The 25,251-nt window shown below is 43.7% G+C and overlaps 15 protein-coding genes and 1 non-coding gene across 16 annotated transcripts; 7 read left to right on the top strand and 9 right to left on the bottom strand.

Moving 5' to 3' along the window:
• Positions 1–50: 50 nt before the first annotated feature.
• Positions 51–1,676, top strand: HRD1 (E3 ubiquitin-protein ligase HRD1; the record flags this gene model as incomplete). The annotated part of the gene is made up of 1 exon (XM_037285837.1): positions 51–1,676. The coding sequence occupies one exon, from the start codon at positions 51–53 to the stop codon at positions 1,674–1,676; it is 1,626 nt and encodes a 541-aa protein (XP_037141733.1).
• Positions 1,677–1,721: 45 nt separating this feature from the next.
• RRN11 (Rrn11p) lies at positions 1,722–3,083 on the bottom strand (the record flags this gene model as incomplete). The annotated part of the gene is made up of 1 exon (XM_037285836.1): positions 1,722–3,083. One exon carries the CDS (start codon positions 3,081–3,083, stop codon positions 1,722–1,724), a length of 1,362 nt encoding a protein of 453 aa, XP_037141732.1.
• Positions 3,084–3,571: 488 nt separating this feature from the next.
• On the top strand, positions 3,572–3,681 carry HG536_0Htrna6P. The gene is made up of 2 exons: positions 3,572–3,608; positions 3,645–3,681. It is a non-coding gene; the product is annotated as a tRNA-Pro (tRNA).
• A 180-nt stretch (positions 3,682–3,861) lies between these two features.
• On the bottom strand, positions 3,862–5,586 carry HSP60 (chaperone ATPase HSP60; the record flags this gene model as incomplete). Its single annotated transcript, XM_037285835.1, has 1 exon — positions 3,862–5,586. The coding sequence occupies one exon, from the start codon at positions 5,584–5,586 to the stop codon at positions 3,862–3,864; it is 1,725 nt and encodes a 574-aa protein (XP_037141731.1).
• A 754-nt stretch (positions 5,587–6,340) lies between these two features.
• On the top strand, positions 6,341–8,506 carry HG536_0H04320 (sphinganine kinase LCB5; the record flags this gene model as incomplete). Its single annotated transcript, XM_037285834.1, has 1 exon — positions 6,341–8,506. One exon carries the CDS (start codon positions 6,341–6,343, stop codon positions 8,504–8,506), a length of 2,166 nt encoding a protein of 721 aa, XP_037141730.1.
• A 104-nt stretch (positions 8,507–8,610) lies between these two features.
• Positions 8,611–9,276, bottom strand: YPT6 (Rab family GTPase YPT6; the record flags this gene model as incomplete). Its single annotated transcript, XM_037285833.1, has 1 exon — positions 8,611–9,276. The coding sequence occupies one exon, from the start codon at positions 9,274–9,276 to the stop codon at positions 8,611–8,613; it is 666 nt and encodes a 221-aa protein (XP_037141729.1).
• A 483-nt stretch (positions 9,277–9,759) lies between these two features.
• TMA7 (Tma7p) lies at positions 9,760–9,954 on the bottom strand (the record flags this gene model as incomplete). The annotated part of the gene is made up of 1 exon (XM_037285832.1): positions 9,760–9,954. The coding sequence occupies one exon, from the start codon at positions 9,952–9,954 to the stop codon at positions 9,760–9,762; it is 195 nt and encodes a 64-aa protein (XP_037141728.1).
• A 351-nt stretch (positions 9,955–10,305) lies between these two features.
• On the bottom strand, positions 10,306–12,735 carry GLN4 (glutamine--tRNA ligase; the record flags this gene model as incomplete). The annotated part of the gene is made up of 1 exon (XM_037285831.1): positions 10,306–12,735. The coding sequence occupies one exon, from the start codon at positions 12,733–12,735 to the stop codon at positions 10,306–10,308; it is 2,430 nt and encodes an 809-aa protein (XP_037141727.1).
• Positions 12,736–13,296: 561 nt separating this feature from the next.
• RED1 (Red1p) lies at positions 13,297–15,492 on the top strand (the record flags this gene model as incomplete). The annotated part of the gene is made up of 1 exon (XM_037285830.1): positions 13,297–15,492. One exon carries the CDS (start codon positions 13,297–13,299, stop codon positions 15,490–15,492), a length of 2,196 nt encoding a protein of 731 aa, XP_037141726.1.
• A 220-nt stretch (positions 15,493–15,712) lies between these two features.
• On the top strand, positions 15,713–15,916 carry RPS28B (40S ribosomal protein eS28; the record flags this gene model as incomplete). The annotated part of the gene is made up of 1 exon (XM_037285829.1): positions 15,713–15,916. The coding sequence occupies one exon, from the start codon at positions 15,713–15,715 to the stop codon at positions 15,914–15,916; it is 204 nt and encodes a 67-aa protein (XP_037141725.1).
• A 987-nt stretch (positions 15,917–16,903) lies between these two features.
• SWT1 (mRNA-processing endoribonuclease) lies at positions 16,904–18,193 on the top strand (the record flags this gene model as incomplete). Its single annotated transcript, XM_037285828.1, has 1 exon — positions 16,904–18,193. One exon carries the CDS (start codon positions 16,904–16,906, stop codon positions 18,191–18,193), a length of 1,290 nt encoding a protein of 429 aa, XP_037141724.1.
• A 3-nt stretch (positions 18,194–18,196) lies between these two features.
• Positions 18,197–19,189, bottom strand: NEJ1 (Nej1p; the record flags this gene model as incomplete). The annotated part of the gene is made up of 1 exon (XM_037285827.1): positions 18,197–19,189. The coding sequence occupies one exon, from the start codon at positions 19,187–19,189 to the stop codon at positions 18,197–18,199; it is 993 nt and encodes a 330-aa protein (XP_037141723.1).
• Positions 19,190–19,335: 146 nt separating this feature from the next.
• SEY1 (dynamin-like GTPase SEY1) lies at positions 19,336–21,675 on the bottom strand (the record flags this gene model as incomplete). The annotated part of the gene is made up of 1 exon (XM_037285826.1): positions 19,336–21,675. One exon carries the CDS (start codon positions 21,673–21,675, stop codon positions 19,336–19,338), a length of 2,340 nt encoding a protein of 779 aa, XP_037141722.1.
• A 185-nt stretch (positions 21,676–21,860) lies between these two features.
• Positions 21,861–22,781, top strand: GET4 (the record flags this gene model as incomplete). The annotated part of the gene is made up of 1 exon (XM_037285825.1): positions 21,861–22,781. The coding sequence occupies one exon, from the start codon at positions 21,861–21,863 to the stop codon at positions 22,779–22,781; it is 921 nt and encodes a 306-aa protein (XP_037141721.1).
• A 50-nt stretch (positions 22,782–22,831) lies between these two features.
• Positions 22,832–23,410, bottom strand: DDP1 (polyphosphatase DDP1; the record flags this gene model as incomplete). Its single annotated transcript, XM_037285824.1, has 1 exon — positions 22,832–23,410. One exon carries the CDS (start codon positions 23,408–23,410, stop codon positions 22,832–22,834), a length of 579 nt encoding a protein of 192 aa, XP_037141720.1.
• Positions 23,411–23,459: 49 nt separating this feature from the next.
• Positions 23,460–24,956, bottom strand: BOP2 (Bop2p; the record flags this gene model as incomplete). The annotated part of the gene is made up of 1 exon (XM_037285823.1): positions 23,460–24,956. The coding sequence occupies one exon, from the start codon at positions 24,954–24,956 to the stop codon at positions 23,460–23,462; it is 1,497 nt and encodes a 498-aa protein (XP_037141719.1).
• Between the last annotated feature and the right edge of the window lie 295 nt (positions 24,957–25,251).

Raw genomic sequence — 25,251 nt, 5'->3', positions numbered from 1 at the left:
CAACTACGGAGGTAGAAGGAAACTAGCTGGGAAAGCCAGATCATCCGGTTATGGCAATCTCAGAGACACGAAAGAGACAGTTCATTGCTTTCTCAGTAGTGGTCTATGGATTGACCTTTTACTCAGTTTACGATGCAGTAAGAACAAGTGTCTCATTTCTACAAACAATTATCAAATTAAGACAGGGTTTTAATGTGATTATTTTGACTGTGTTTGCCATTTTGAACTCGGTACTACTTTGGAAACTTTCTACTTCTCTACTGTTGGGCGATTTGCGGCTTATAGAGTATGAACATATCTTCGAAAGATTACCGTTTACCATCATCAACACTATGCTGATGTCTTCGATGTTCAATGAACACGATTTCTTCACTGTGGCCGTGTTGGGGCTGCTTTTGCTCTACATGAAGGTATTTCATTGGATTTTGAGAGATAGGCTTGAAGCCCTATTGCAGACCATTCAGGACTCCACAACTCTGCGTGACCTTATTTTAACCAGGTTCATCTTCAATCTTTTATTATTAGCGGTGGCTGATTATAACATCATTTCTCACTGTGTTACAAACTCACTAGCTAACAGTTTCGGCGCCTCAGCGTCAGTGCATCTGATGATGGGCATGGAGTTCGCGATGTTGTTGATCGATCTCGCGAATATCTCCTTGCACACACTGCTGAATTTCTATGAGTTTTATAAGTCCCATAGCCATGGCACGCAGCGTCGTCGTAATATTGTCGATGATGGTGACGGCGAAATGGATGACAATCAGTTTATGGGGCTAGAAGGAAAGTTCATTTATGAAAGAATCATCGATATAGCAACTAGATTCCTCAAGACTGTGCTGCATGCTTTGTTGCTAATTCCATTCAAAATGCCAATGATGCTGATAAAAGACGTTCTCTGGGACTTTCTGACACTGCAACAGAATGCGAAAACTTTATGGAAAACTTGGCGAAATAACAAGCAATTGGATTATAAGCTTCCAACAGTGACGCAAGAACAGATGGGGGACGTGGATAATATGTGTATCATCTGCATGGATGAGCTTTTTACTGGACAGGATGGATCCAGTCATCGCAACAAGCCCAAGAAGTTGCCCTGTGGACATGTTCTCCATCTATGTTGTTTGAAGAATTGGATGGAAAGATCTCAAACCTGTCCTATCTGCAGATTGGCTGTCTTTGACGAAAATGGTAATGTTGCACAGTCCACATCTAGTCCAAGTCCCACAACGACAGAGACTGAAGGCCAACCTAGCGGTACCAGTGGGGAACCAGCTGCGTTCACGATGCAAGCTTCAGATGCAGAAACGCAAGAACCGGGAGCCTCAGCCGTGCAGCATGGTAACGAAGATACGGATGGTAATCCTAACCGAGGTACCAGAAATACTTGGTATACGTTCCCTATAGAAGAATCCAGTAATGATTCTGTATGTTTCACTATGAAGAGCGCAAATGGTGATCAACTGATTCCTGCTAGGCTACGCTTTGAAAAGAAAACTGACATTGAAAGTTCAAACAATGGACTGAATGACGATAATGATAGTAATGAGGTTGAGGTGATTGTAATACCAGACGATGCTATTAGTGATCAACAAAATATTGAGGGTCTGAAAAGAAGAATTTCAGAATTGGAGAGTCAAGTTGAGGATCTCACTAAACGCGTGAGAAAGGATTAGAATGCTCTTGGTTTATTTTTTATGTATTTTAATGCGATCTTGATATTACGTACTTGATGAATGTCCGCTTAAATAACCTTGAGAAGCGTTTTCTGATAAGATGCTTTGCGTATCTAATTCCTCATTCATTTCCTCAGCATATTGCTCCATGCTCTTCGAATCGGTATCATCAATATGCAGTCTTTTCTCAAATGTCTCCAGTTGTCGCTCGATGTGCCTCTTCGGATAAGCGAAGTCACCTTTGGCTATGCAAGTTTGTAAGCAGCTCTTCGTCCTCTGGATATGCTGTATAACTTGATTGCTAGCAATATCTCTTGCAGAACCAACCAAATGACCATCAAACCTGGTTGACAGGATATCCGCCTTGACCATATGGCATAAACTGTATATGAACCAGATCTCTGAGTCTTCCATGTGAGGAGGTGCTAGTATCATCTCCGAAATCTTGTCTATCAGTTCCTGTAATTTATCAGTATCGCGTTCAGAGTCTCCGCTGATTTCAAATGACTCTCGAGTATACTGAATGAGTGACTCCCACAGCCATGTGCTGACGAACTTGGGTACATGAGTTCGTGAACCCTTGGTGAAAACAGGGGCAGTTCTGAAGTTCACATCCTCTGGATACGTTGTCCTTGACGAATATATGTTGCTCATCCACTCCAAAAATTCGAGATACTTTGGCGACTCCTTAGCATGCAAAACTTGATTACCAATACCCCAGACATTTCTGATATCGACGCCCGGAATCCGTATAAGTAATGCAAAACAGTTATAGGCAGCATCCCAATTTCCTCGACATAACTGAACATGCAGAAGGCTGTTCAGGACACTGATATGCTTCATTTGGTACGTCTCTGGTTTCACATCGATAGGTTCGACCATTTCAAAACCTTCGCTAACAGTTTGCAAGTAAATTCTGCTGCGTCTTGAGGCTAGCTCGAGTGCGTTGGCCATTTTGCGCTTGGCAGACTTGCACATCCTTTGATATTTCGTAAACGAAATCTTGGTTCTTCGTATTGGTGCTCTTTTCTTCGCGTCTGTTTGCCATTTCTCAAAACTTTCCTGTGGTTTCTCGTATTTCTTGAAATAGCTGCGCTCTTGATTCTCTTCTTCATCGTCTTCCAAGGCTTCACCTGCTGCATCATTCAACTCCTCGTCTGATTCGAAATCGCTATAACTCTCTCCTGCTATGCTCTTAAGTCTTCTCCGTATGCGATTTCTTTTCCTTTCTAGGGCACATTCATTTTCGCTACTTTCGGCAGCAGAATTCTCAGGTGTTGGGAGACCATTGGGTGTGATCCCTTCGATCTTGTTATACTTTTGGTACAGATTATTAACATATTGGTATCGAAGTTTACGGCTATTTCGTACTCTCTTGGATGACAATGCTATAGGAAACTCAAACATAAGGACATGATAAGCTATTTGAGCAATCTTGGTCTATTGGTAGCGAAATCCTTTGAATCTTTCAGTCTAAAAAGATCAGTAGTATTGCTGTTTCTTGAGCGATGAGTTATGTTTATATGCTAGAAACTAAAAAGACGATAAAAGTAAAAAAAAAAAAACGCGATGAGCTATTGAATATCAAATTGTGAAATAAAAATCTTCAGGCTACAAACCAGGACAACATCTCAGGATAAGTTCTCAGGAAGATGATGCTGGGTCGATAAGGCTGCAAGTCCGGTCAACAGGGCTTCAAAATCGGTATACGAAATCTGCCACATGCCCGCATATACCGGATGTTTCAAGACGCATAAGAGATAGTCGAGATGGAAGATTGGTAAGATTCAATCTTGGTCGAGTAGTAAAGCATAGTTAGTTTGAAGGCTTTGGCATGGTGAGCTGATTTTTGCAATATGTAGTATTATTAATTTTAAAATTCCAACAAAATACGAGGGCGTGTGGTCTAGTGGTATGATTCTCGCTTTGGGCGAACCTTCGGAACACTGGGGATGAAAACATACAAGCATGCGAGAGGCCCTGGGTTCAATTCCCAGCTCGCCCCAATTTTTTTTTCACTTTCTAAAACAATAAATCGAATGTCCACCACAAATAGTACAGCAGTCCGCAGTTCAACATGGACAAATACTTTATTAGCATTATCTATTTACATGCGATATTCATATACATCATAGTCCGAACCAGCACTGAGGTAATCGAAGATAATCTCACTAGACGGGAGGCCTTACATCATACCGGGCATACCTGGCATACCACCTGGCATACCACCACCAGCTGGGGCAGGTGGCTGTGGGGCATCAACAATGGCAACTTCAGTAGTGGCTAACAACGAGGCGACACCAGAAGCGTCAACTAAACCAGACCTAACAACCTTGAAAGGATCAATGATACCAGCTGCTAACATATCGGTGAATTCACCTTTGGCTGCATCGTAACCCTTGGCAAAGTCATTACCGTATTCGTCAATCAGCTTACCAACGATCACAGAACCTTCCTCACCAGCATTCTCGATGATTTGCCTTGCTGGTCTGGAGATCGCCTTTCTAATGATGTCGACACCGAGTTTCTGGTCAAAGTTATCAACTTTAACTTCATCCAACACACGAGAGGCCTTGACCAAAGCGGTACCACCACCAGGTAGGATACCTTCCTCTACAGCGGCTCTGGTGGCGTTCAAAGCGTCATCGTAACGATCTTTCTTCTCGCCAACTTCCACTTCAGAAGAGCCTCCAACTCTGATGACAGCCACGCCGCCTGACAGCTTAGCCAGACGTTCTTGAAGCTTCTCCTTTTCGTATGAGTTTGTGGTCGTCAAGTCAATGGAGTTTTTGATCTGCTCAATTCTAGTTTCAATGGCATCCTTGGAACCGTCACCGTTCAACACCACGGTATCCTCCTTAGTGATAGTAATCGAATCACAGGAACCTAGTTGATCGACGGTGCACTGTTCTGGTTTTAGATCTAGCTCCTCCGTGAAGACGGTACCACCGGTTAAGATAGCGATATCACCCAAAGTGTTCTTTCTGTTGTCACCGAAGCCTGGGGCCTTGACAGCGCATACCTTAACCTGTCCTCTTAATTTGTTCAAAATACATGCTGCAAGAGCTTCACCGTCCACATCTTCAGCAATAATAACCAGCGGTCTTCTAGACTGGTTGGAGATCTCCAAAGCTGGCAGGATGTCCTGAATGGAAGAGATTTTCTTCTCACTGATCAAAAGCAGAGGCTTCTCAAACTCAACTTTACCAGATTTCGCGTCCGTGATGAAGTATGGCGAGATAAAACCACGGTCAAATCTCATACCCTCGGTGACTTCCAACTCATCTTCCAGAGTTCTACCCTCCCTGATAGTGATGACACCTTCTTTGCCAACCTTCTCCATGGCAGAAGCCAATAGTCTACCGACGTGAGCATCGCCATTGGCTGAGATGGTTGCCACCTGGGCAATTTCCTCAGATGTGGTAATTTCCTTCTTGTTGCTACTCAAGAACTCAATGACTTTCTCCACTGCCGCTTGAGAACCTCTTCTCAGATCCATTGGATTGCATCCTGCAGCCACATTCTTTACAGATTCGGTGAAGATAGCTCTACCTAAAACAGTAGCAGAAGTGGTACCATCACCGGCGGCCTCGTTAGTCTTAGATGCCACTTCTTGCAGTAGCTTGGCTCCCATGTTTTCGAACTTGTCTTCCAAAACGATGGATTTCGCAACAGTGACACCATCTTTGGTGATCTTTGGAGCACCAAATGGTTGTTCAATTAAAACGTTCCTACCTTTTGGACCCAAAGTAGCTTGGACAGCATCAGCAAGGGTCTCAACACCTCTCAATAATGCGGCACGTCCTTCCACGCCGAATTTCAACTCCTTGTGGGAAGAGTAGCAACGACGCAGAACGTTGGCTGACCTCAAGCTAGGGATACGAGAACGAACTGTAATAGACCTCAACATTTTCCACTAATAACAAGTGCACCGGTAATTGTCCAAAGAGCCTAATGTCGAAATTAAGGTGGCTGAATAACACCCGTTTGCCCCCGGTATACGCTGGTCTCTCTAACTGTATCGTGCTCATATATATACTCCAAAGAGAGAAAGGTAAGATTGGGCGCCAACGGCGGGTAACATGGAGCTACTATTTTTCTAGAAGATTCCAAAATTGTCACGTGAAACGATGCGGATAGGGGTTGGCGGCTAAAAGCGGGGAATCTCACTTGGGCGGTTAGACGATAAACTTTGTATATAAGGTCGGTAGAGTTAAGCCGTTTGATCTTCCGAAATCCGCTAATTTAATGCGGCCTGTTATTGCATGCTGACAGCCTCCATCTGCCCTCTGCTTTAGAATGAATCTCCAACAGTAAGTGCTAATGGAGGAAGTGCTAATCACGTGATCAGACATCGAAGGTCACTGCGCAGGGTAAGCGAGGTGCTCTGAGAAAGCGTGCCGTTGTATCGGGACGGACTTAGATCCAACATTTTCGCTCAATGCGTCTGCGCCTTGGAACAGCAACAACTCCCTCGGGTGTAAGCTGGAATACCGAATCGAGTAAATACAGTCGGAAAAATTGATTCTCGATGACGCGCTCCTTATGTTGTGTGGTCGCTAGAGTTATACCAACAAAACTGTTCTTCCCTGTTGTTGCTACCTCCCCATCTGAGTAGAAGAGGTTGAAAAAGAGATCAGATCCACAGAAACAAATTTTCTAGGATGACGCTCCGTTCGAATAGTACCAAACTGAAGCGAGGGCTCCTGCTTCCTCTCGCACCTTCGTCGTCAACTTCATCAACTGAACCTTCATTTGATAATAGTGATAGCGATTTTCATAAGAAGCCAGATAGAAGCGTAAGTTTCATAGATTCCCGCACTTTAGCCGGGACAGATAACGAACTCCATACGAATCCCTTGGCGAGCACAACGACTAAGAATATTCATGTTTCAATGAACTTGCCCAGCTCGCTCAAAAGTCTAAGATCTATCGCGGTCAGAGATTTCAACGAAGCCACGCTGACTGATGATGGTATTATGATCACTTCTCAAGGAATTTCCCTTGCATCGCGAGCTTCTGACAATGAAGCCTTTCTCGACAGCCGCAACAATAGTACGAGCGACAGCAGTTTTTTCGAGACAGAGTCTTTAGTCAGTTGTGTTACATGTCTGAGCGACAGCTATTCTACCGAACAACGCAATCACTTAAATCTGAGCAGCCCCAGCAAAAGCGTCGGCGGTGGGTTAAACAATTTAGGCGACCACGACGCATCATATTCTTCAGTCACTGGCCAAATGCTTGCCAATACAGTCATACCGTATGGAAGAATACTGCACGCCAAATATCTGGAGAATCCCAAAGACTACTTAGATAACACTGATACGAGTAAGGCTTCAGATGCCAGCTCTTCACCTTCGTCATCGAATCTTAACGATAGTGATAACCAAGTTAACACTGCCGCAGCAGGCCATGACGATCGTTTCTTAGCTGTCGGTGGAACAAAGAGCGGAATAAATACCAAGGGTAAGACGAAAAAATGCTCGAAAAGAGGAAGTGGGGAGCCAAAGTTCGTGGAAATAACTTTTGCCAAACCTAGGCGCCACGACATCGTACCTAAGCGTTTGATTTTGTCCATCAGCTTCCCCAGTTCGTCTGCCAACATGGATATTGTAGAGGAAATTCTAAAAAGAAGCTACAAAAATGCTCGCCGAGAAAGATCGATATTGGTTATAATTAATCCATTTGGTGGTAAGCGGAAAGCTAAGAAACTGTTTATGAGCAAGTGCAAGCCCATTTTATTGGCAAGCAAATGCTCAATCGATACAGCGTACACTAAGTATTTTGGGCACGCGGTAGATATAGCTCGTGAAGTGGACATCGATAAATATGATACGATTGCTTGTGCATCTGGAGACGGCATACCATATGAAGTCATCAATGGGTTGTTCCAACGACCGGATCGGGCTGAAGCATTCAATAAACTTGCTGTGACACAACTACCGTGTGGTTCAGGGAACGCAATGAGTGTCTCATGTCACTGGACAAATAATCCGTCCTACGCCGCACTTTGCCTTGTGAAATCAGTAGAGGCAAGAATAGACCTAATGTGCTGCTCGCAACAGTCATATTACAAGGAGTTTCCTCGTTTGTCCTTCCTGAGTCAAACTTATGGAGTTATTGCTGAGTCAGACATAAACACTGAATTTATCAGATGGATGGGACCGGCCAGATTTGAGCTCGGAGTTGCATTCAACGTTCTGCAACGCAAGAAATATCCATGTGAAATTTATGTCAAATATGCTGCTAAGTTGAAGAACGACTTGAAAGTGCATTATCTGGAGCATAAGAATCGAGCTTCATTGAGATTTGAAAGTGAGCTAGAAAGGAATCAAGACCACGAGGGGCTGGATGGTGATTCGAATAGTAGAGATGCAGACAGAATCACTGAGAAGGACTTCAAAGTAAAGTACCCGCTGGATAATGCAGTGCCCGCAGATTGGGAACGAATCGACCCAGATCTGACTGACAATTTGGGCATTTTCTACACGGGAAAAATGCCCTATATTGCAGCTGACACTAAGTTCTTCCCAGCTGCACTGCCTGCAGACGGTAGCATGGATCTTGTGATTACCGACGCCAGAACGCCAGTTACAAGAATGGCTCCTATCCTTTTGGGGCTGGACAAGGGCTCACACGTTTTGCAACCTGAAGTCATACATTCCAAGATCTTGGCTTACAGATTGGTGCCGAAGATCACAAACAGTCTCTTTTCGGTCGATGGTGAGAAGTTCCCGCTGGAGCCGCTGCAGGTCGAAGTTATGCCCCGCTTGTGCAAAACGCTTCTAAGAAACGGCAGTTACGTGGACACTGACTTCGACTCGATGTAGTCACCTTTTTAGGAATTAGTTACATATATAACTACACCTGCGCGTATGAATGTACGAAGAATAGGTAGATGATAAGTAATGTTGTATGATGATTGGTTTGGCGCTCAACATTGACAGCCACCTTCCTGCGCCTGTTGGTCCGCTGTCGTGATGTCAATTATCCCCGGTTTGTTTGCTTCAGATTTGCCCGCCTCATTCGATCCATCAAGCTCAGAGCCTCCTGAATGACTATCCTGAAACTCGGGCAGCGACTTGGCGACTTTCTTGAACAAGTTCTTGACGTTGTAGCCAGCCTTGGTCGACGTCTCCATGAATATTTTGGCACCTAGCAGCTTAGCCTTTGTCTCACCTTCCTCCGTAGACACCTGTCTCTCGTCCGACAGGTCACTCTTGTTTCCCACAATGCAGAGTATCACATTTTCCTCCCCTCTCTCATTCTTTACATCCTCTATCCACTTGTCAATGAACTCAAATGATCTCTTCTTGGTTATGTCATACACAACAATCGCTACTCTCGAGTCCCTTATGTACGAAGGTATCAGCGACCGGAATCTTTCCTGGCCAGCGGTATCCCACAGTTGTAACCTAATAGTCTTATCGTCCAGATACATCGTTTTTGATAGAAAGTCTATTCCAATGGTCGCCTGATAATGATCATCAAAAGTATCGTACATGAATCTGGTAATCAGCGAGGTCTTCCCAACACCTTGTTCTCCCAAAAACACAATTTTGTATTTTGTCAAAGATTTACCAGATCTACCCCCACTCATCTCTGCTGCAATGATATGATCCTCATACGCCAACGACTAGAATCTCCTTGCTCTACCGATGCCATAACATGTATGAAGTTCCCGAAGATCGGACGGTGAACTCGATTCTTGGCTCTTTAAAATCCATCACGTGACATGTCAGCAAATAGTATATAAACCTTGAAGCTCAAGCAAGTTGACGATGTTTAGTCCTTACAATGGCATAAATCCTCTGTAAGATCGCCTGCTCATGAGATGCTTCTGGTGTCTTTGTTGGATGCTTTTACAGCTTTAAGCGAGGCCTGAAATTGCTAGAAAAATAGTACTGATAATCGTGCTGGACAGGTTTACTCCGTCCAGTCTAGCGCCAATCGAGATGAATTTACCGTGTTAGAGTCCGGAACTACATCTGACTCGCTGGATTGCTCGTTTATTGGCCATCACGGCGTCATATATATTTATATCTTGATACTTTTACTGACGTTACACAGGGATTGGGACTGATTATTTCTTGCCGGATTTCTTGATTCCACCGCCGATTAGTGGTTTGCCTGACTTGACGTTGGCCATGAAGGCTTTCTTGGCAGCGGCATCTTGCTTTTGTTTCTCCTTGAAGGCCATATCCTCAGGATCCAACTCTTGTTGCTGCTTCTTCTTTTGCTTCAATGGCTTGGCCTTACCACCTTGACGGCCGGACATTGCTGCTGGATCTCTTACTGACTCTTTAGAGTGTGTCAGTCGTGCACTAAGGCCTGTTCGATGAGTCTTCGCTCTATAAAAATTTTCGGTTTACTGTCATCCTACGCTAGAAAGAACAATACAGCAGCGTCAAGCATAACCACGCCTGAGTTTATGTGAGCGTTGGACGTCGCTTGGTGCTCAAGAAGACACATAAGAGTGGCACCGCTTGCCACGTTGCCTTAAGTATATACAAGTATTGTCTTGTGGGTAAGCTGAGCCGAAATACGCTTGTCTAACTACAAAACGTAAAAAACCATCCAGGTACAGTGAAATGCATGAAAATACAAAAAGCTACACAGTCAATTACGATTATTTGGTACTTTCCTTTAAACTGACGATTCTGTTCAATATGATTCTATCCTCTTTGCTCTCTTTGTCCAAAGTGAAATAGCCAACTCTCATTGCTTGGAATCTACAGACTTCCTTTCTGCCTTCCTCTTCAGGAACGTAAAATTCGGACTTCTTCACTGATTCGACTACCCATGGAGAGTTTTCGATGACCTTGTTGAAGTTGGGTTCAATGACAGAATTGGTGTAGACAAGCTCGCTTTCAGGGTTGATATCCTTCAAGTAGCCCTCTGGATGTGCTGAAGGATTCTCGGAGGAGAACAGTTGGTTGTATACTCTTGTTTCGGCTACCTTAACAGGTGAGCTGTATTTCGCAGAAACGGGAACCCATTGAATGTATGTCTTTGGTTTGCTAGGTTTTCCATCTGCTGGTGAGCTGTCATAGTGGGCATGTATTTTGACTATATTACCGGCTTCGTCTGATTCTGCACTCTTGAAGGAGATGGTATATGGCACTTTGATAAGGCCAACTGGCTGATTTGGTGTCAAACGGAAAAACTCTTTGTCGTCGGTCTTGTCTGAAAAATCCGATCTTTCAATAAAAAGTCTCTTAGTGAAAGGCACAGTTCTTTCGCCAAATTCAGGAGAACCAGGTCTAAATGGAATGGTGACTAATTCTTCATAGTCGTCCGGTAAGTTATCCAACACAACCTCGATTGGGTCAAGCACAAACATTAATCTTGGTGTGGAATCCTCCAAATATTTTCTTACTGCGCTCTCGAACCTGATAACTTGAATATTGGTCGTGCTGGTAGTGACGCCCAGAGTGTTTATGAATGACAAGATGGCTCCAGGGGGTACACCACGCCTACGAATAGCCTCTAATGTGAACAGTCTAGGATCATCCCAGCCCCGAACGAATTTTCCATCCACCAGTTTAGCGATTTTTCTCTTTGAAAGGAGAGTCCCTGTGATGTTCAAACGTCCATATTCTCTCTGTGTGGGTCTAAAGACATGAACTTGATCGCAAAGCCACTCGTAGCTTTCTCTAGATAGGTAAAATTCAGTGGTACACAAGGAATGGGTGATGTTCTCGAAAGAATCGACCAAACAGTGGGTGAAGTCGTAGGTAGGGTATATTTTCCACTTATTTCCAGTTCTTGGATGTTCAGCATTCAAAACTCTGTATGCGACAAGATCCCACATTTGAGGACTTGGCGAAGTCAGATCCTGCTTCATTCTTAGAGTTGCCTCACCAGGTTTGTAGAAACCATCTCTCATTTTTCTGAATTCATCAAGGGTCTCTTCAACTGATCTTTCACGATCTTTGCATGCAAATCTTTCTCCACCTGGCGTTCCATCTTCCTTGATACCACGCCCGGCTTTTACCTGCTCGGGCGTACAGTGACATACATACGCCTTGCCATTTTTGATCAAAACTTCAGCCAAATTGTATAGTGTATCAAAGTGGTCACTGGAGTATGTGACTCTTGTGGGCTTGAAACCAAGCCACGAAACCATTCTTTTGATTGATTCGAAGTATTCAGGAGCTTCGGCTTCAGGGTTAGTATCGTCAAATCTCAAATTACATTCACCCCCATGATACTTGGCATAGCCAAAATTCACCATGATGGCTTTGGAATGACCAATGTGTAAATATCCATTAGGTTCTGGGGGGAATCTCGTACGAACTTTTCCATTGACAGCCTTCAAATGTTCTTCCAATAGTTCCGGCGTTGCCTGAGGATTATCTTCGACCTTGTGAAGATCCCCAAGGAAACCTTCCGTAAACATATTCCTTTGGGTAGTGCCCAAGGGAGATGCCTTATCGTTTTTTTGCTTCGAATCAGCACCAGCTTTGGCCGAGTCACCACCTTTCTTCTTCTTCTTGACGAGATCTCTCTCATCTTTAGGGCCTAAAACCTTCAAAATCTCCTGATCAATGATCGGTTTGAAGCTACGAGGATCTGCCCATCTTAATTCGGGCAAGTTCTTGATATTGGCAAAAATTCCTGGAACAAGCTTGTATCGTTCAGCCAAAATAGTCTCTTTATTGTTCTCAATATACTGGATCACGCTCTTTCTAACTTGATCCTCGGTAATCTCAACCCCGACTCCAGAGTTCTTGTTCATTTCTTCCTCATCGACCTCGTTTCCATGCTCCTTGACATATTTATAAGCAGCTTCGACCTGTAAATTGGTCTTCAAGTTGCCCTTAACAATTCCGTTAACAATAAGCGCTGAATTAGCAAATTGACTACCTTTGATAAGCGATGCCAAATTATGAACTAGTGCTCTGCTTGATTTGTCCCAATTGTAATCAGCGGGAGCCTCTTGCACCAACGCTGATAAAGTGTCGGCAACTTTCTTATTTTTCACAATTTCCTTGATCTTCGCTTCTTCAAAACCAACTTCGCTGAAGAGCTTGGTGAGCGACTCAACCTCAGACATGGCAAACCGCTTTACTGGATCTTTCCTCTACTTCCTATAGAAGGTCCATAATACATCTCATCCAATCTTCAATATAGTCGAAAAATTTTAATCGTACATAATGACTATTATTATGATAAGGGTCGGCGGTTAAAAACAAAGTAAACAAGATAATATAAGACACACATTAGCCTGAAAGTAAGACTACCACTCTGACCAACCAACAAGAGGTAACAAGAGGAATGGCAGAGGTTGAAAACATTATCAGAGATTTGCTTGGATTGCCGTTGTCCCGTTTGAAAAACGGATCTGATGTTGAGACTGCTGTCATTGAATGTACGATAGACCTTGCGAATGCGAGTAGTTTTGAAAGATTGTTGAAAATAATTTCGAAAAAGGATTTTGTGATTGAAAATTTAGAACTTGTTTATGTCCTGCTTAAACTGGGTACCAGGTTCACTAGCGCATCACTTGCGAGGAATGGATTCTGGTGGATGTTAATGGTCAGTTGAATAGTCGATCACCCTTACGATTTACAATGGAGAGTTTTCTTTGCTAACATTCTTAAAGGATTTGGAGTATATGCCAAGAACGAGAGTTTCAAGTGATTGCGGCCTGCTCAAGTATCTGCTTCGCAATGGATTGAGGGTAGACGATCGAGACAGTTGGAAATACTTAGCTCTCTTGATGGAAGTTTGTTATGGGGTTCCAAAGGCGAAACAAGCAGTAGTGAAACTAATGAGGTCGACATTCGCAGGCGAAGTCGGTCATCTTCTGGATAATATACGCGATTTTCAGCAAGCTAATTTCATTGTTGAATTACTTTCAAACTGTTTTCCGAGAAAGTCAACTCATGAAGTGGGCGTTGTAATGCCACCTATCCTATGGAGGGAGGGCAGGCAGAACGATTCCTTTTTTAATAGCACTCTGTACCCATTTCGTGGAAGACATGGCGACGCTCAAGTCATAAACTTTTTGCTGGATGTATTCCAGCCCAGGATGAGAGATGTGATGCTGGTTGGCAGTGTTACCTATCACTCGAGCGGTGCCAGCGGTAATGAGAAGCTTCTGAGATCTGGCAGGGCGAACGGAAATTCTAAACACTTTTATCTGCAGGCAAGCCATGATTGCATATATCTGTGGGATGGGAATGGTATGTTCCTAGAGATTAACCGTCGACTCATTAAGATTAGTATGACGGGGATCCGGAGTGTGAAAATTGCAGTTGTTGGCAAGCCTTTGAACTGCTTTCGTTCTGCGAATGAGACATGGCTGCAGCAGTTTTCACGCGCTGAATGGCTTCTTCTAGACGCGGATGACCAAAGTTCCTATGAGGAATTCTGTAAGACAATAGGCTCTGTGAAAAAAGTTAGCGAGGTACAAACTTATCTCGTGCTTAATCATACGGATGAGGATCATAGTGATCGAGTCGACTGTACTGTTGGGGAGGGGGCTCAATTGCCTGACTACTCCTCTAACCATGAACCGTTAAGATCAGACTCTTCACGGGCTGAGCGCGATAGCCGCCCAGCGAAAAAAGACCAATTGGTGACGCCGGAGCAATCAGATGCAAGGATTTGCAGCGATGAGTGGGACTTTAAACCTTCATCCGAGGAACAAGCTGCTAATTCGTCGGCAATGCAAGTCGCGAAGCGCAATACTCCAAGCGGGGGTGATGACTTGGATGATGTGGATCTACCGGGCGATGACGGATCGCCACTGGTGCTTGCTCAGAAGAGAAAGAAAATTAGAGAGGCGACTAAAACATTGGAGATTTTGAAGAACGACTTTGCGCTAGTGAGCAACCCGCCCTCCTCGAAAGCTGACGATTGTAAGATTCTACAGCGATCCCCGTCCTTACTTATAACTAAGTATCAGACAAAGAAAGGATCATTAAAAGACCCCATGGAAGGCAACTCAAAGGTCACCGATCCAAGTGGGAATGTGACAAAGTCCATTGCGCCTAGAGATCTCAATATTCTCGATTCGATCTTCAGAAAGCCCGAACTTTCCACACGCAAAAAGGTCAAAGGGCAACGGACGCTCAAAAATTACAGACCTGTAATCGAAGTACCTTCGCAAAACGTTCCGACACTCAAAACAAGGAATCAGAAGAAAAAAGTATACGCTGATTGCAGTAAGGATGCTGCCGTCACAACACCAGATTCCCGTAGGTCCAAAAAGCAAACCAAAAATAATGAAGCGGCATCTGTGGACTCAAATTTGTCTGTCGATAAAGCACAGAGCGCTGTAGCAACCAAGCGGCCATCAGAAGGAATTACTGGTGAAGTTAAATCGACAAAGAAAAGTAAGCCGCGAGGTTCTAGGGCCTCAAACGCTCAATTTGACGATGGCATGGCAAATATAGAAAAGATCGACAATCCTACCCTTGATAATACTGATATAATGGACTCCACGACCATTCTGGGTAATATATCCTACGCTACGCCATTGCCCGTTCCGACAGGCAATGTCTTCACTGATAGGTTGCAGGAGCAGATTTTCAGTTCAATCTCTCATTTTTCCAATGAAATGGTTAGGAAGATGACAATCATCAACAATGAGTTGAACAACACAATCGTTAAAGAATTGTCAGGAAAATACCAAAAACTGTTTCAGCAGCTGCAGAAGAGCTTTCAGGAGGATACTGAGGAGATGCTACAATTTGTAGCCGAGATCAAAGACATGATGAAGCTACCTGAAAACGAGTTGCTAATCCAAATCAAATCTCGAAAATCAAAGGCGGTAAACCTGAGAACGGAGCCCTCAGCGAAGTGATTGCCAGATCAAGATCTTGTCACGGTTACCCGACATCGTTCGTATCGAATAACCACGCAAAAAAAGTTTTCACTTGGCGATTGCCAACGACGACTCGCATCGCCCGTGAAAAAAAAAATCCATCAGTACTTTTCACCATTTAATTGTGGTCTTGCCTAACTTCGTCTACTCTTTTCTGAAGTTAGTTCTGATATCAACAGAAATCCACAAGCAATTGAAAATGGACTCCAAGACCCCAGTTACTCTAGCTAAAGTCATCAAAGTTTTGGGCCGTACTGGTTCTCGTGGTGGTGTCACTCAAGTCCGTGTTGAGTTCTTGGACGACACTTCCCGTACCATTGTCAGAAACGTCAAGGGTCCAGTCAGAGAGAACGATGTTTTGGTCTTGATGGAATCCGAACGTGAAGCTCGTCGTTTGCGTTAGGTTCTGAGGAAATTGCTTTCATTTTTTTTATTTCCTTATGAATAATTACATCTAAAACCGAAAAAAAAGATTATACATATGCTATTGCTATTTGTGACTCAATGATACTGTGAAAGAAGTTTGGCTTTGTCTCTGTTTGCTACAGTTGGTTGAGGAGAACATGGTGTCAGCCCACATGGATTACTGCCGAAAGTGCGGATGGAAATAGTTGATTATGTCCGGAGAGCAGTTCTCTTCGAGATAAGTTTAGTGATAGAAGTCATCTAACTTTTTCTGGTCTCGACGGAGAGTGTTTTAAACTGCTTTTAACGATGAGAGTCATCGCATTGTCTACAATTTCGTGCTTGCTAATGACGGCTGTAATTGGTTGAAAGGAGGAGGTTCTGAAAATTTGTGAAGATCCACTGGTATTACTGTTTCAAGGCAATCGACTTTACTGTCATCATTCGATCCACTAAATAGAGCGTATGTTATAATATATATTTACTAATCTTAACTGTTCAACTTACACTGTTCTTGGAGTCTTCACGATTTGAGGGACTGTTAGCCTCTTTTCTAAGGTGCGGTGGACGGATTTTTATGCCTAATTTTTCGCAAGACCCATAAACCATCCAAAAAGCAAGTCACCTTTGTCGAACGTGAGCTCGGCGGCTAAATGACCTCGCGAAACGTCGCAAAACTTGAATTTGAAAAAAAAATTCACTATTTCACGTGATATTATGACGTACAAAATGACCATTAAATGAGCAAGACGACCGGCAAAGTACACGGAGCAAGAACTATCGATTTAAGCAGCCAACAAACTAGATAGCTGCAATGGCTAGACATAGGTGCTGATTAAAACGCGGGAAGGGCGACTTTTGTGAATGTATCACGTGACGGCAAATTCTCTAAGCGCGGGTAACCCTAAATGATAACTATGAAGGCTCTTGCATAGCTACAACTCTCTGATGAAGAGTTGACGCAAAGGCCTGAAAGGTCTCTAGTATGGGACTACCATCAATCTATGCGAATGATGAGGATAAAGTTTCGGTAAAAGGTGGAGCAAATGGTCGTATAATACCGAAGATATCGAAATCCATCAAGGAAATCGCGAACAGGCCGAATAATGGAAAATATACAGTCAGTGACATCGAGAATTTGATGCTATCGAGAACTAATGAATTTGGCCGCGGTGATGAGGACTTCCCGATGCTAGAAATGGAGGATGAAGATGAGATTCAGCTAGTGTCAAATATACTGTCACAACGAAGGCGCAGTACTTCGGAAGATGCAGACTCTTCAGTTACAAGAGACGCTTTAGACCTCGAAATACCTGCCATGATGCCTACTAAGGTCAAGAGCATTTTTGTTGCCGATACGAATTTTCTAATATCCCATTTGTCTACTTTGGAGGCCTTGAGGCAGTTGGCTTCATCGTTTCATCACCAGATTGTAATTCCCAACGCTGCAATACGAGAACTCGATGGGCTGAAAAACTCTTCGAAGATGATGAAGGTTGACGATAATACTGAGGCCATTGGATTTCTAGCACGGTTGGCTAACGACTGGATATACAGTCACTTTGCTAACATGGACTCAGGAGTTATGGGACAGAAATTGCGACAAACGATAAATCCAAACTCTATCAAAGACGATGCTATACTTGATTGTTGTCTCTTTTTCAAGGAAAAGCTAAATTGCTTCGTAGTACTTTTGTCTAACGATAAGAATCTGTGCATGAAAGCTCTCACGGAGGAGATTCTGACTGTATCTTTCAGAAATGGCATGACGGCTCAGCTAATTGCTTCAATGACACTCAATGAGAACTTGTCCCTCTATGGTGCCTGTCCGGCGCTGGATGAACAGATGATCGGTACGGAAGAGCCCGGTATCAATTCTACAGATGTTGCAGCAAAGATATACAGAGAAATCACAGCGGCCGTGATCGAAGCAGTGTGTCACGTTTTAGCCAATGAGTACGGTGATGACATTGATTTGATAGGCTTCCAACCAGGCACACTGCTTGATCTGAAATCAGTAACGAAATGCATTGACAGATTTTGGGTCTCCGTATTCGCAGAATATTTTGAGGGCTGCAAAATCAAGAAAAATGACTGGAGGAACTTCCCGACTGCCCTCACAGCAAGTCCGACGGACATCGGTTGCTTGAAGAATTTTTTTAAGTCCTGGGAAGAGATTTTGAATATTCTTTACCTAAAAAGAAACCAAGCTGACGTCGCCAATATGCACAATATGGTACAGCAATGGACAGGTCTTATCCATGGATATCACTAACACTCAAACAGATGATTGCTTCGTAATTTTGACCCTTCTAAATTTACGTTTCTTACTTGGTGACTTAGAACTTTCTCTGCCCGAGCTCGCACTCTCTCCTGCGACTGGTGATTCCTCTTTAACTAACGAAGGCGGTTCCTCCAATTTGACTGATGCCTCACCTTTTTCCCAGTCGGACTTGACTTGCTCTGCATCGAGCTGCAAGGGAGGCGCAAAATCGGAAGGCATTTTGGCCGCTGTTTTCTTCGTAGAGCGCTTGGACCACGACATCTTGTACTGCTTCATCTCCCTTCTCAACGTTAATACAAGGTCAGCAGTTTCAGCATCTTCCGATGGACCCTCGTCGCTAGCAGTTTCATTTATCCTAGCGAATGTTGCATATTTTACTTCATCTTCATCATACTTCTGTAGTGATTGATAATTCATGGAGCCCTCGGGGGCCCATCTATTCAGAGTCTGTTTATCGCCTAGCTCTTCTAAGTTCTCCTTTAAGAACTCAATTGCTCTATCCTTTGAGTCCAGCAGCTTCGTTCTGCTGGATAGTAACCTTTCTAACAAATAGCTACCGGCTAATATGTCGTCAAGTAATCGTCTAAGTATGATTGACGAAAGAGAGGGATCGTTATCCACAATAGTAGCCTTCAATGATAGCTTCAATGCTGTCGAAAGATTGATTGAAATTTCCATCATCCCATCGTCTTTTCGAAAAGACAGGGCTGATGGTGGGTTGAATGCCTGTTCACGTAGAGCGGCAAGGATTTGATCTATGGAGCTCTCCAAGAACCCTTGATTGCGGCTTTGTTCTTCCAAATCCTGCGCTCTCAGCAGGGCAACGTATGGTTGCTTATCCAATAAAGGTACAAAGCAGAACAGGAGAGTATCTGATGGTATGATCAACCGACAGTAAAGGCAGTCCTGGTTGTTCACTTTGGAACGTAACCAGTCTAGATTGACATCTTTCGCAAGTAGCAATGGACGTAATGCTTCCAATTCCATGAACTTGACGTATATATTTCTTGACCTAATTGAACAACGTTGGAATGCTCACATCACATCGCTAATGATACACATGCACATACAAATATAGGTATTTATATGTAGGAAATTCAGAAACTTGAGCGATGCTCAAGGCTACATAGAGCTCACAGCTCATTATTCTTTGACATGTCTTTCATTTCAAGCGATTCGGCAACCGCAACTGGCTTTCGTTCGTGTTCATCAAGAACAAGACTTCTCAGCTTTTCCTTTATTGTGTTTCTCGTTTCCCCAACTGCAGATTGTGCAACACTGTATACTGGACCCCACAGCCCGAACTTGTTCACGAAGTAGAAACCGACAGCTAGGATTAACGTCAAAGTGACGAACAATGGGTTGCGGATGATCATCATGAACTCATTCCAACCTAAGATAACGATAATAACGTAAATCCAGACGGGAATAGAAGTGGTTGATTTTAGAATTGATCTTTTACTATCCAGGACAGTGACGTTGATTTGTCTTCGGAACTGTTGTAAGACCTTTTCCTTTTGAATTTCATTCAGAATATGAGCAAACCTTTTCGAATGGTATATGCCTACGTCATCTTTGTAGAATTCGTCTTCTTCATCTTCACAATCGTCAAATTTAGCAATGATCTCGACATTGTCGGAAGTTGCCGCGAGTGAAAGCACGCCTAAAACTTCAAGAGCGTGCCCCTTTGCCACCCGAAACGCCTGATCAATTTCTTCTTCACTCTTCCACAGCCTTGGCGAACCGCTGTCATCATACCTGAATTTTGATTCGAACCTGTCTCTCAAGATTCCGACTACAGTATCTTCTTTCAAATAGTCATGAACTGTTACATTCAGTAAATGCCACCCAGTATGGTATATCTGCCGAACAAGCTTGTCATTTTGTTCGCTAGATAATCCAACTCGGAAGTTGTACTCTCCGTTGTCTTCCATAAACTTGTGAATAGATTCTTTGATCGTACTCTCAAACATTTCCATAACTTTGTCCCATACATCGAGCTCAGGGTGAGAAAGAAGGCTAATCGTCGTGTCCTTTATTGTCAAGGTAATGGTTTTCTTAGCCCGAGTCATTATTGCGGTTATTTCTTTCTCCCGTAGTTCCTCAACTTCTTTCAGCAGATCGTTTTCAAAATCACAGGTCAGTTCCCCAGGTGAGCTAATGAACTCTTCCTTACTAAATTCTTCGACAACTCCAGCAAACTTCTCTTTGGTACTCAATTGGGAAGCTTCAGATCTCTCCGCAAAGCTTTTATTGCTATTTTTGTCTTCAATAGCAGCTCTAGTGGCCTTCAACAGAGAGTTCGAGAAGTTAGTCAAAAACTCTCCGACCGTTGCTGTGAATTTACTGACCATATTTTTCTGCAGTCCTTGTCTTTTCTCCAGATATTCAGTCTCGAGGTATCTGGAGGCTTGTCTGTCATATTCATCTAAGCAGCTTTCTCTGAGCTTTTTCATAGCACGAATCAGTTTGTCCTTGTCGTCAATCATGGGCTCAATGCTCTCATGATAATTTGCAGAAAAGTTTTTAAGCGCCTCATCCGCAATTTCTTCTGTCTTAAATCGTGAGACGAGTATCTGTTGAGTTGGGAGGTCCAAGTCCTTATTGTTCTCGATCTGTTCCCAGCAGTTCTGCGAGTAAATGGTCCATCCTTCCAAAGGCAAACGATGATGATATGCAGGTTTGAAATAGTATGAAGAACGGTTCTCAAAAACGAAATGATCTCCCAAAGCTCTCACGTCGTTTTCAAACTCTTTTGGCTGTAGGAGTTTGTGTGCCAGCCCCACAAACTCAAGATCGAAAAAATCAGTGAGCAAGGCTTCGCTACATTCTGTAGGTTTGCTTAATTCCGACCAAATTTTCTCCAACTCTGAAACCAGCGATTCACTCAGGCTGCTCATAGGTGTTAAACCGACATGATCTCTAATCACAAACAACAGCAGCACTTTATGGCCATTTCTGTTCTTGCCAAATAAAGATAGGTTAACTTCGAAAACGGTCTTCAAAAGAGCCATATTATTACCTTGGTAAAGCCCGATTTGCTGCTCCCACATGTTGACGATCAATACTTCGGAGACCGCAATGGCGAACAACGCAGCCTTACGTTCAAAATCCTGATCTTCGCCTCTCTCGGCGCCGTCAGAGCCTTCAACATCTAATACAAACAGATCAGAGCCCTTGGCCGTTGACTCCGTCACGGTATTGACATGATTTGTGTGAGCCAACCATATACCCTTGGTGGTTTGCTGCCTTCTGAACTGAGCATCCATAGTATCGAATGAGGTATTGAAGAGGGTATTCAACAAAGTCGATTTACCACTAGATTGGGATCCAAACACAGCAATAACATGGTAGTTCAATCCAACGTCACGGTGGCCTATCCACTCCTTGAAATGCGCCAAGACATCAGCATGAAATCGCTTTTGCTCATCAATTAGTTGAATGGCTTGTTGAGTGCCATCAGACTCGCCCATCTTACGATACTTTCCCGGGTTTGAGAGTCCCAATCGTCTAAGGAAGTGTTTTGTGGACAAAGCTTGTATTATCTTGGAACTTTGTAGTTAACCTCGTTAAATAATAAACGAAAAAACATGTAAGTACCATTAACCTTCGCATTCACGAACCCATCAAAGCTCCTTGGAAGCCAGATTGGGTCAATATGAGTGGCGTGAATGCCAAATTGGCGAAAACATTACAACGGTTCGAAGCCAAGATCAAGGCTGGCGATTATTACGAAGCTCACCAGACGTTGAGGACGATAGCCAACAGATATGTGAGGAGCAAATCGTACCAGGATGCCATAGAGTTGATCTCCCACGGTGCTCAGGCTTTCCTGACCGCTAAACAAGGCGGATCCGGCACAGATTTGGTGTTTTATCTGCTGGAAGTGTACGACATTGCAGAAATTGAAGTTACTGATGTCTCTGTCTCACGTTTGGTCCAGCTATTGGTAGCGATTGACCCGCAAGAGCCGAATGTCAAGGATGTTGTCACAGGGATGAACAATTGGTCGGTGAAATACGGCGAATACAAGTTTGGGGATCCCTATCTACACAATGCCATCGGGTCTGTATTGATTGAGGGCGGATACACTTACGAGGCCGAGAGGTATCTGATCTTCGGCACACACGATTCTGTCAACAAGTACATCAATCTGCTTTGGGACTGGTTTTGTCAAGAGGATGACGTGGAGAACGTGGCAGACTTCTTTAGCAGGCCGATCCTTAACTACCTCTTTATCTCGAACGTATCATATGCGTATGAAGCCAGAGACAAGTTCCTGCAGTTGTTGATCGAGAAGCATTCGCCAAAGGTGGATATTATTGACAAAAACGGGTTCAAGATGTTCTACTTCCACGATTATTCCGACCTCAACTTTCTGCAATTGTTGTTGCTAACATGTCAGACGAAGAACGTGGACCTATTCACCAATCTGAAAGAGCATTACGCTGGATCGACAAGCAAATACGCCAACGAGCTGGAGTTTTTGGGCCAGGAATACTTTGGGATCGTTGCCAGAAGACAAACTAATTTCCTGCAGGATATGATGGCTGGTTTCCTGGGCGGCGGCGCCAAGTGAGGGCTGACCTCAGACAGAAACCGCAGAGAATATAGACAGCATATGTAGAATCATATATCCTTTAAGACACTGGATCTGTCCAACGCTGTCAGCAGCTCTGGCCTCTTCGCCAGCAGCAGCAGTTCCTTCGCCTCTCTGTAATCAAACCATTTTCTATCTCTTTTACCACACTCGGGATATCTATCTGGGAGTTCAGTCACTTCCATTTCGTAGAAATGAAATTCTGATCTTGGCGGGTGAGCGATGACCTCTTCATTGCTGTCAGTGAAACTTGCAATGTCATTGTTCCACTCTTTTGGAGGTCTCATATCTTCAATAACGCCCAAGCTGGCTACAATGTTGCCAATGCACCCAGCCTCTTCCCAGGTTTCTCGACGGGCGGCAAGCTTGTAGTCTGGTTCATCGATTTCGACGCCACCCTTTGGGAATATCCAGCGGTTTCGGTTAGCTGAGGATGAGATCATTAATACATGTTTCCTGTCCTTCGACAGACATACGCAACCAGCGACGATTCTTGCACCCGTTTGCTTTGAGTAGACTTGATTTTCTCTCCCGACTCGAGAGACCTCAGTACGTTCAACCTTATCAGCCTCAATCATCGCTGATGCCCTGTGGGTTTTTCGATCCATTGGACAAAACTTTTCTTAGCAACTCTTATATACTCTAGGAAGCAATGTGCTATACTACTATGAATCTTTGTTGCTCATCGAAAAACGTCTCAAAGCTCTTCTTTAGGTTGATTGACGGCAGCGATTTCTTTAGGTTCTGGATATCGAATATGTAGTGACTGAATTTCATGTTGATCTGAATGATGTGCAGGCTGGTCAATTGATTCCAAGACGAGAACACAACCGGGTTCATTGAGCTTGCGCATGGTTCTGCTTCGATAATAGCAGGATGGCTTCTCATGTCTGTGGAACCTCGCCTATCAGTTGGTGGAACGAATGCGATCTGTTGCTCTGCCATTTGCTCGAGATTCAAGCACCGTAAGCTAGGTAGAAAAAGACCCTGTACCACAGTGGCTGGAGCATTTTCGAATGCCACTAGCTTCAAGCTCAGCGATTCCAAAGACTTGGACTTTAAAATCATTATCGGTGTCGATTGCAGCGGAATCCAGTTTACAATTCTCGTATGTTTGACGCTTCGCGGGAAAAGGCTCAGCCGATAGTAGGGCGTTGCATCAATTGTTTCATTAATGGCCATTTCTCGCAGTAAGTTTAGATTTTCCCTCAATGACAGTGTTCTCCTTTCGGGGGAGCCGGTCATTGTCGTCTCATCGAACTTGAATCTATGACCGGAGAACTCTGAGACATGCGGGAGGCTCCAATTCTCGAGCGAATGCACCTTGAATAGATTCATTAGCGGAATTTTTCCATCTTTGAACTTGTTCAGCATCAGCGAGGAAAGGTCTATGAAATTACACGTCTCATCTCTTGTCGTCGTCTGCGTCACAAACTTAATCTGCTCCAGCAGAGGGAAATTCAGCTTGAAACTGTGCAGAAACCGATTAAACAACTCGCAGCCGTGCTTAGATGTCTCACGACCACTCAATGCGTGATAGATAAATGTGTCTAAAGCCATGTAATTGCACTCCAAGACCTTCACCCACGGGAAAGACACACATACCTTGTCAAAAGACCAGCCCGATGCAAACAGGTCAGCATTCAGGATACCAAACAATTTCTTGCCCGAATAAATCCCAGGCTCACAATCAACTATCAGTGCAACTGAAGATCCTGAACAGTGCGAGGACAAGGAGACGATAAAATCACCAATTACCGACGTATCACCGCAAAAAATGATATCTACGTTCTTGGTGCCTCTATAATCCAGTTGTCCCGCGTCAGTGCGTTCATCAACGATAAAAATTGGTCTAAAATCGTTCCCACAATCCGCTCTCTCGGCGAGCAAGTTGGCATCATCTGCCAGCACTTTCAAAGATGGCGAAATCTTCAACACTTCCGACCATTCCGCATGCTTAGTATAATTTAAAAACTGCCACCGATCTTTAAGTCGACACTGAAAACAAGGTGGGATATTTGAGCCTTCGAGGGCCTTGAAAAAATAGATTAGATCAGTCATTGATTGACACGTTTCAACTGAATCATTTTCCAGCTTGTCTAAGACCAAAGTCCAGATTTCCAATGGGATTAAATTACTCAACAGCCCGTTCATCGTTTCTAGCTATTGTTCAACTTCAATCACGACCAGCAAACTGTGTTCGTTATTGATCTCTAATCCATAGTAGCATATATATATATATATATATATATATCTAGTATGCTATTATTATAGATGACTCTGAGAGTCATCATCCTTATTCCTTATGGCGCCGCGCAGGGAGAACGAGGCACAATAAAATCGAGAATTCGTACTTTTAACGATGTCGCGTCAGTAATTTGTGACGCGGACCCTTTTTTTCGTATCTCGGGATCTGGAGTTTATAAAAGAAGGCTGTTTGGAGGATGGG

The sequence above is a fragment of the Torulaspora globosa genome, chromosome 8, assembly GCF_014133895.1.
Source record: "Torulaspora globosa chromosome 8, complete sequence".
In the NCBI taxonomy this organism is placed as follows: domain Eukaryota; kingdom Fungi; phylum Ascomycota; class Saccharomycetes; order Saccharomycetales; family Saccharomycetaceae; genus Torulaspora; species Torulaspora globosa.
The sequence above is the reverse complement of the archived record's forward strand: the minus strand, read 5'-3'. Positions and strand labels throughout refer to the sequence as shown.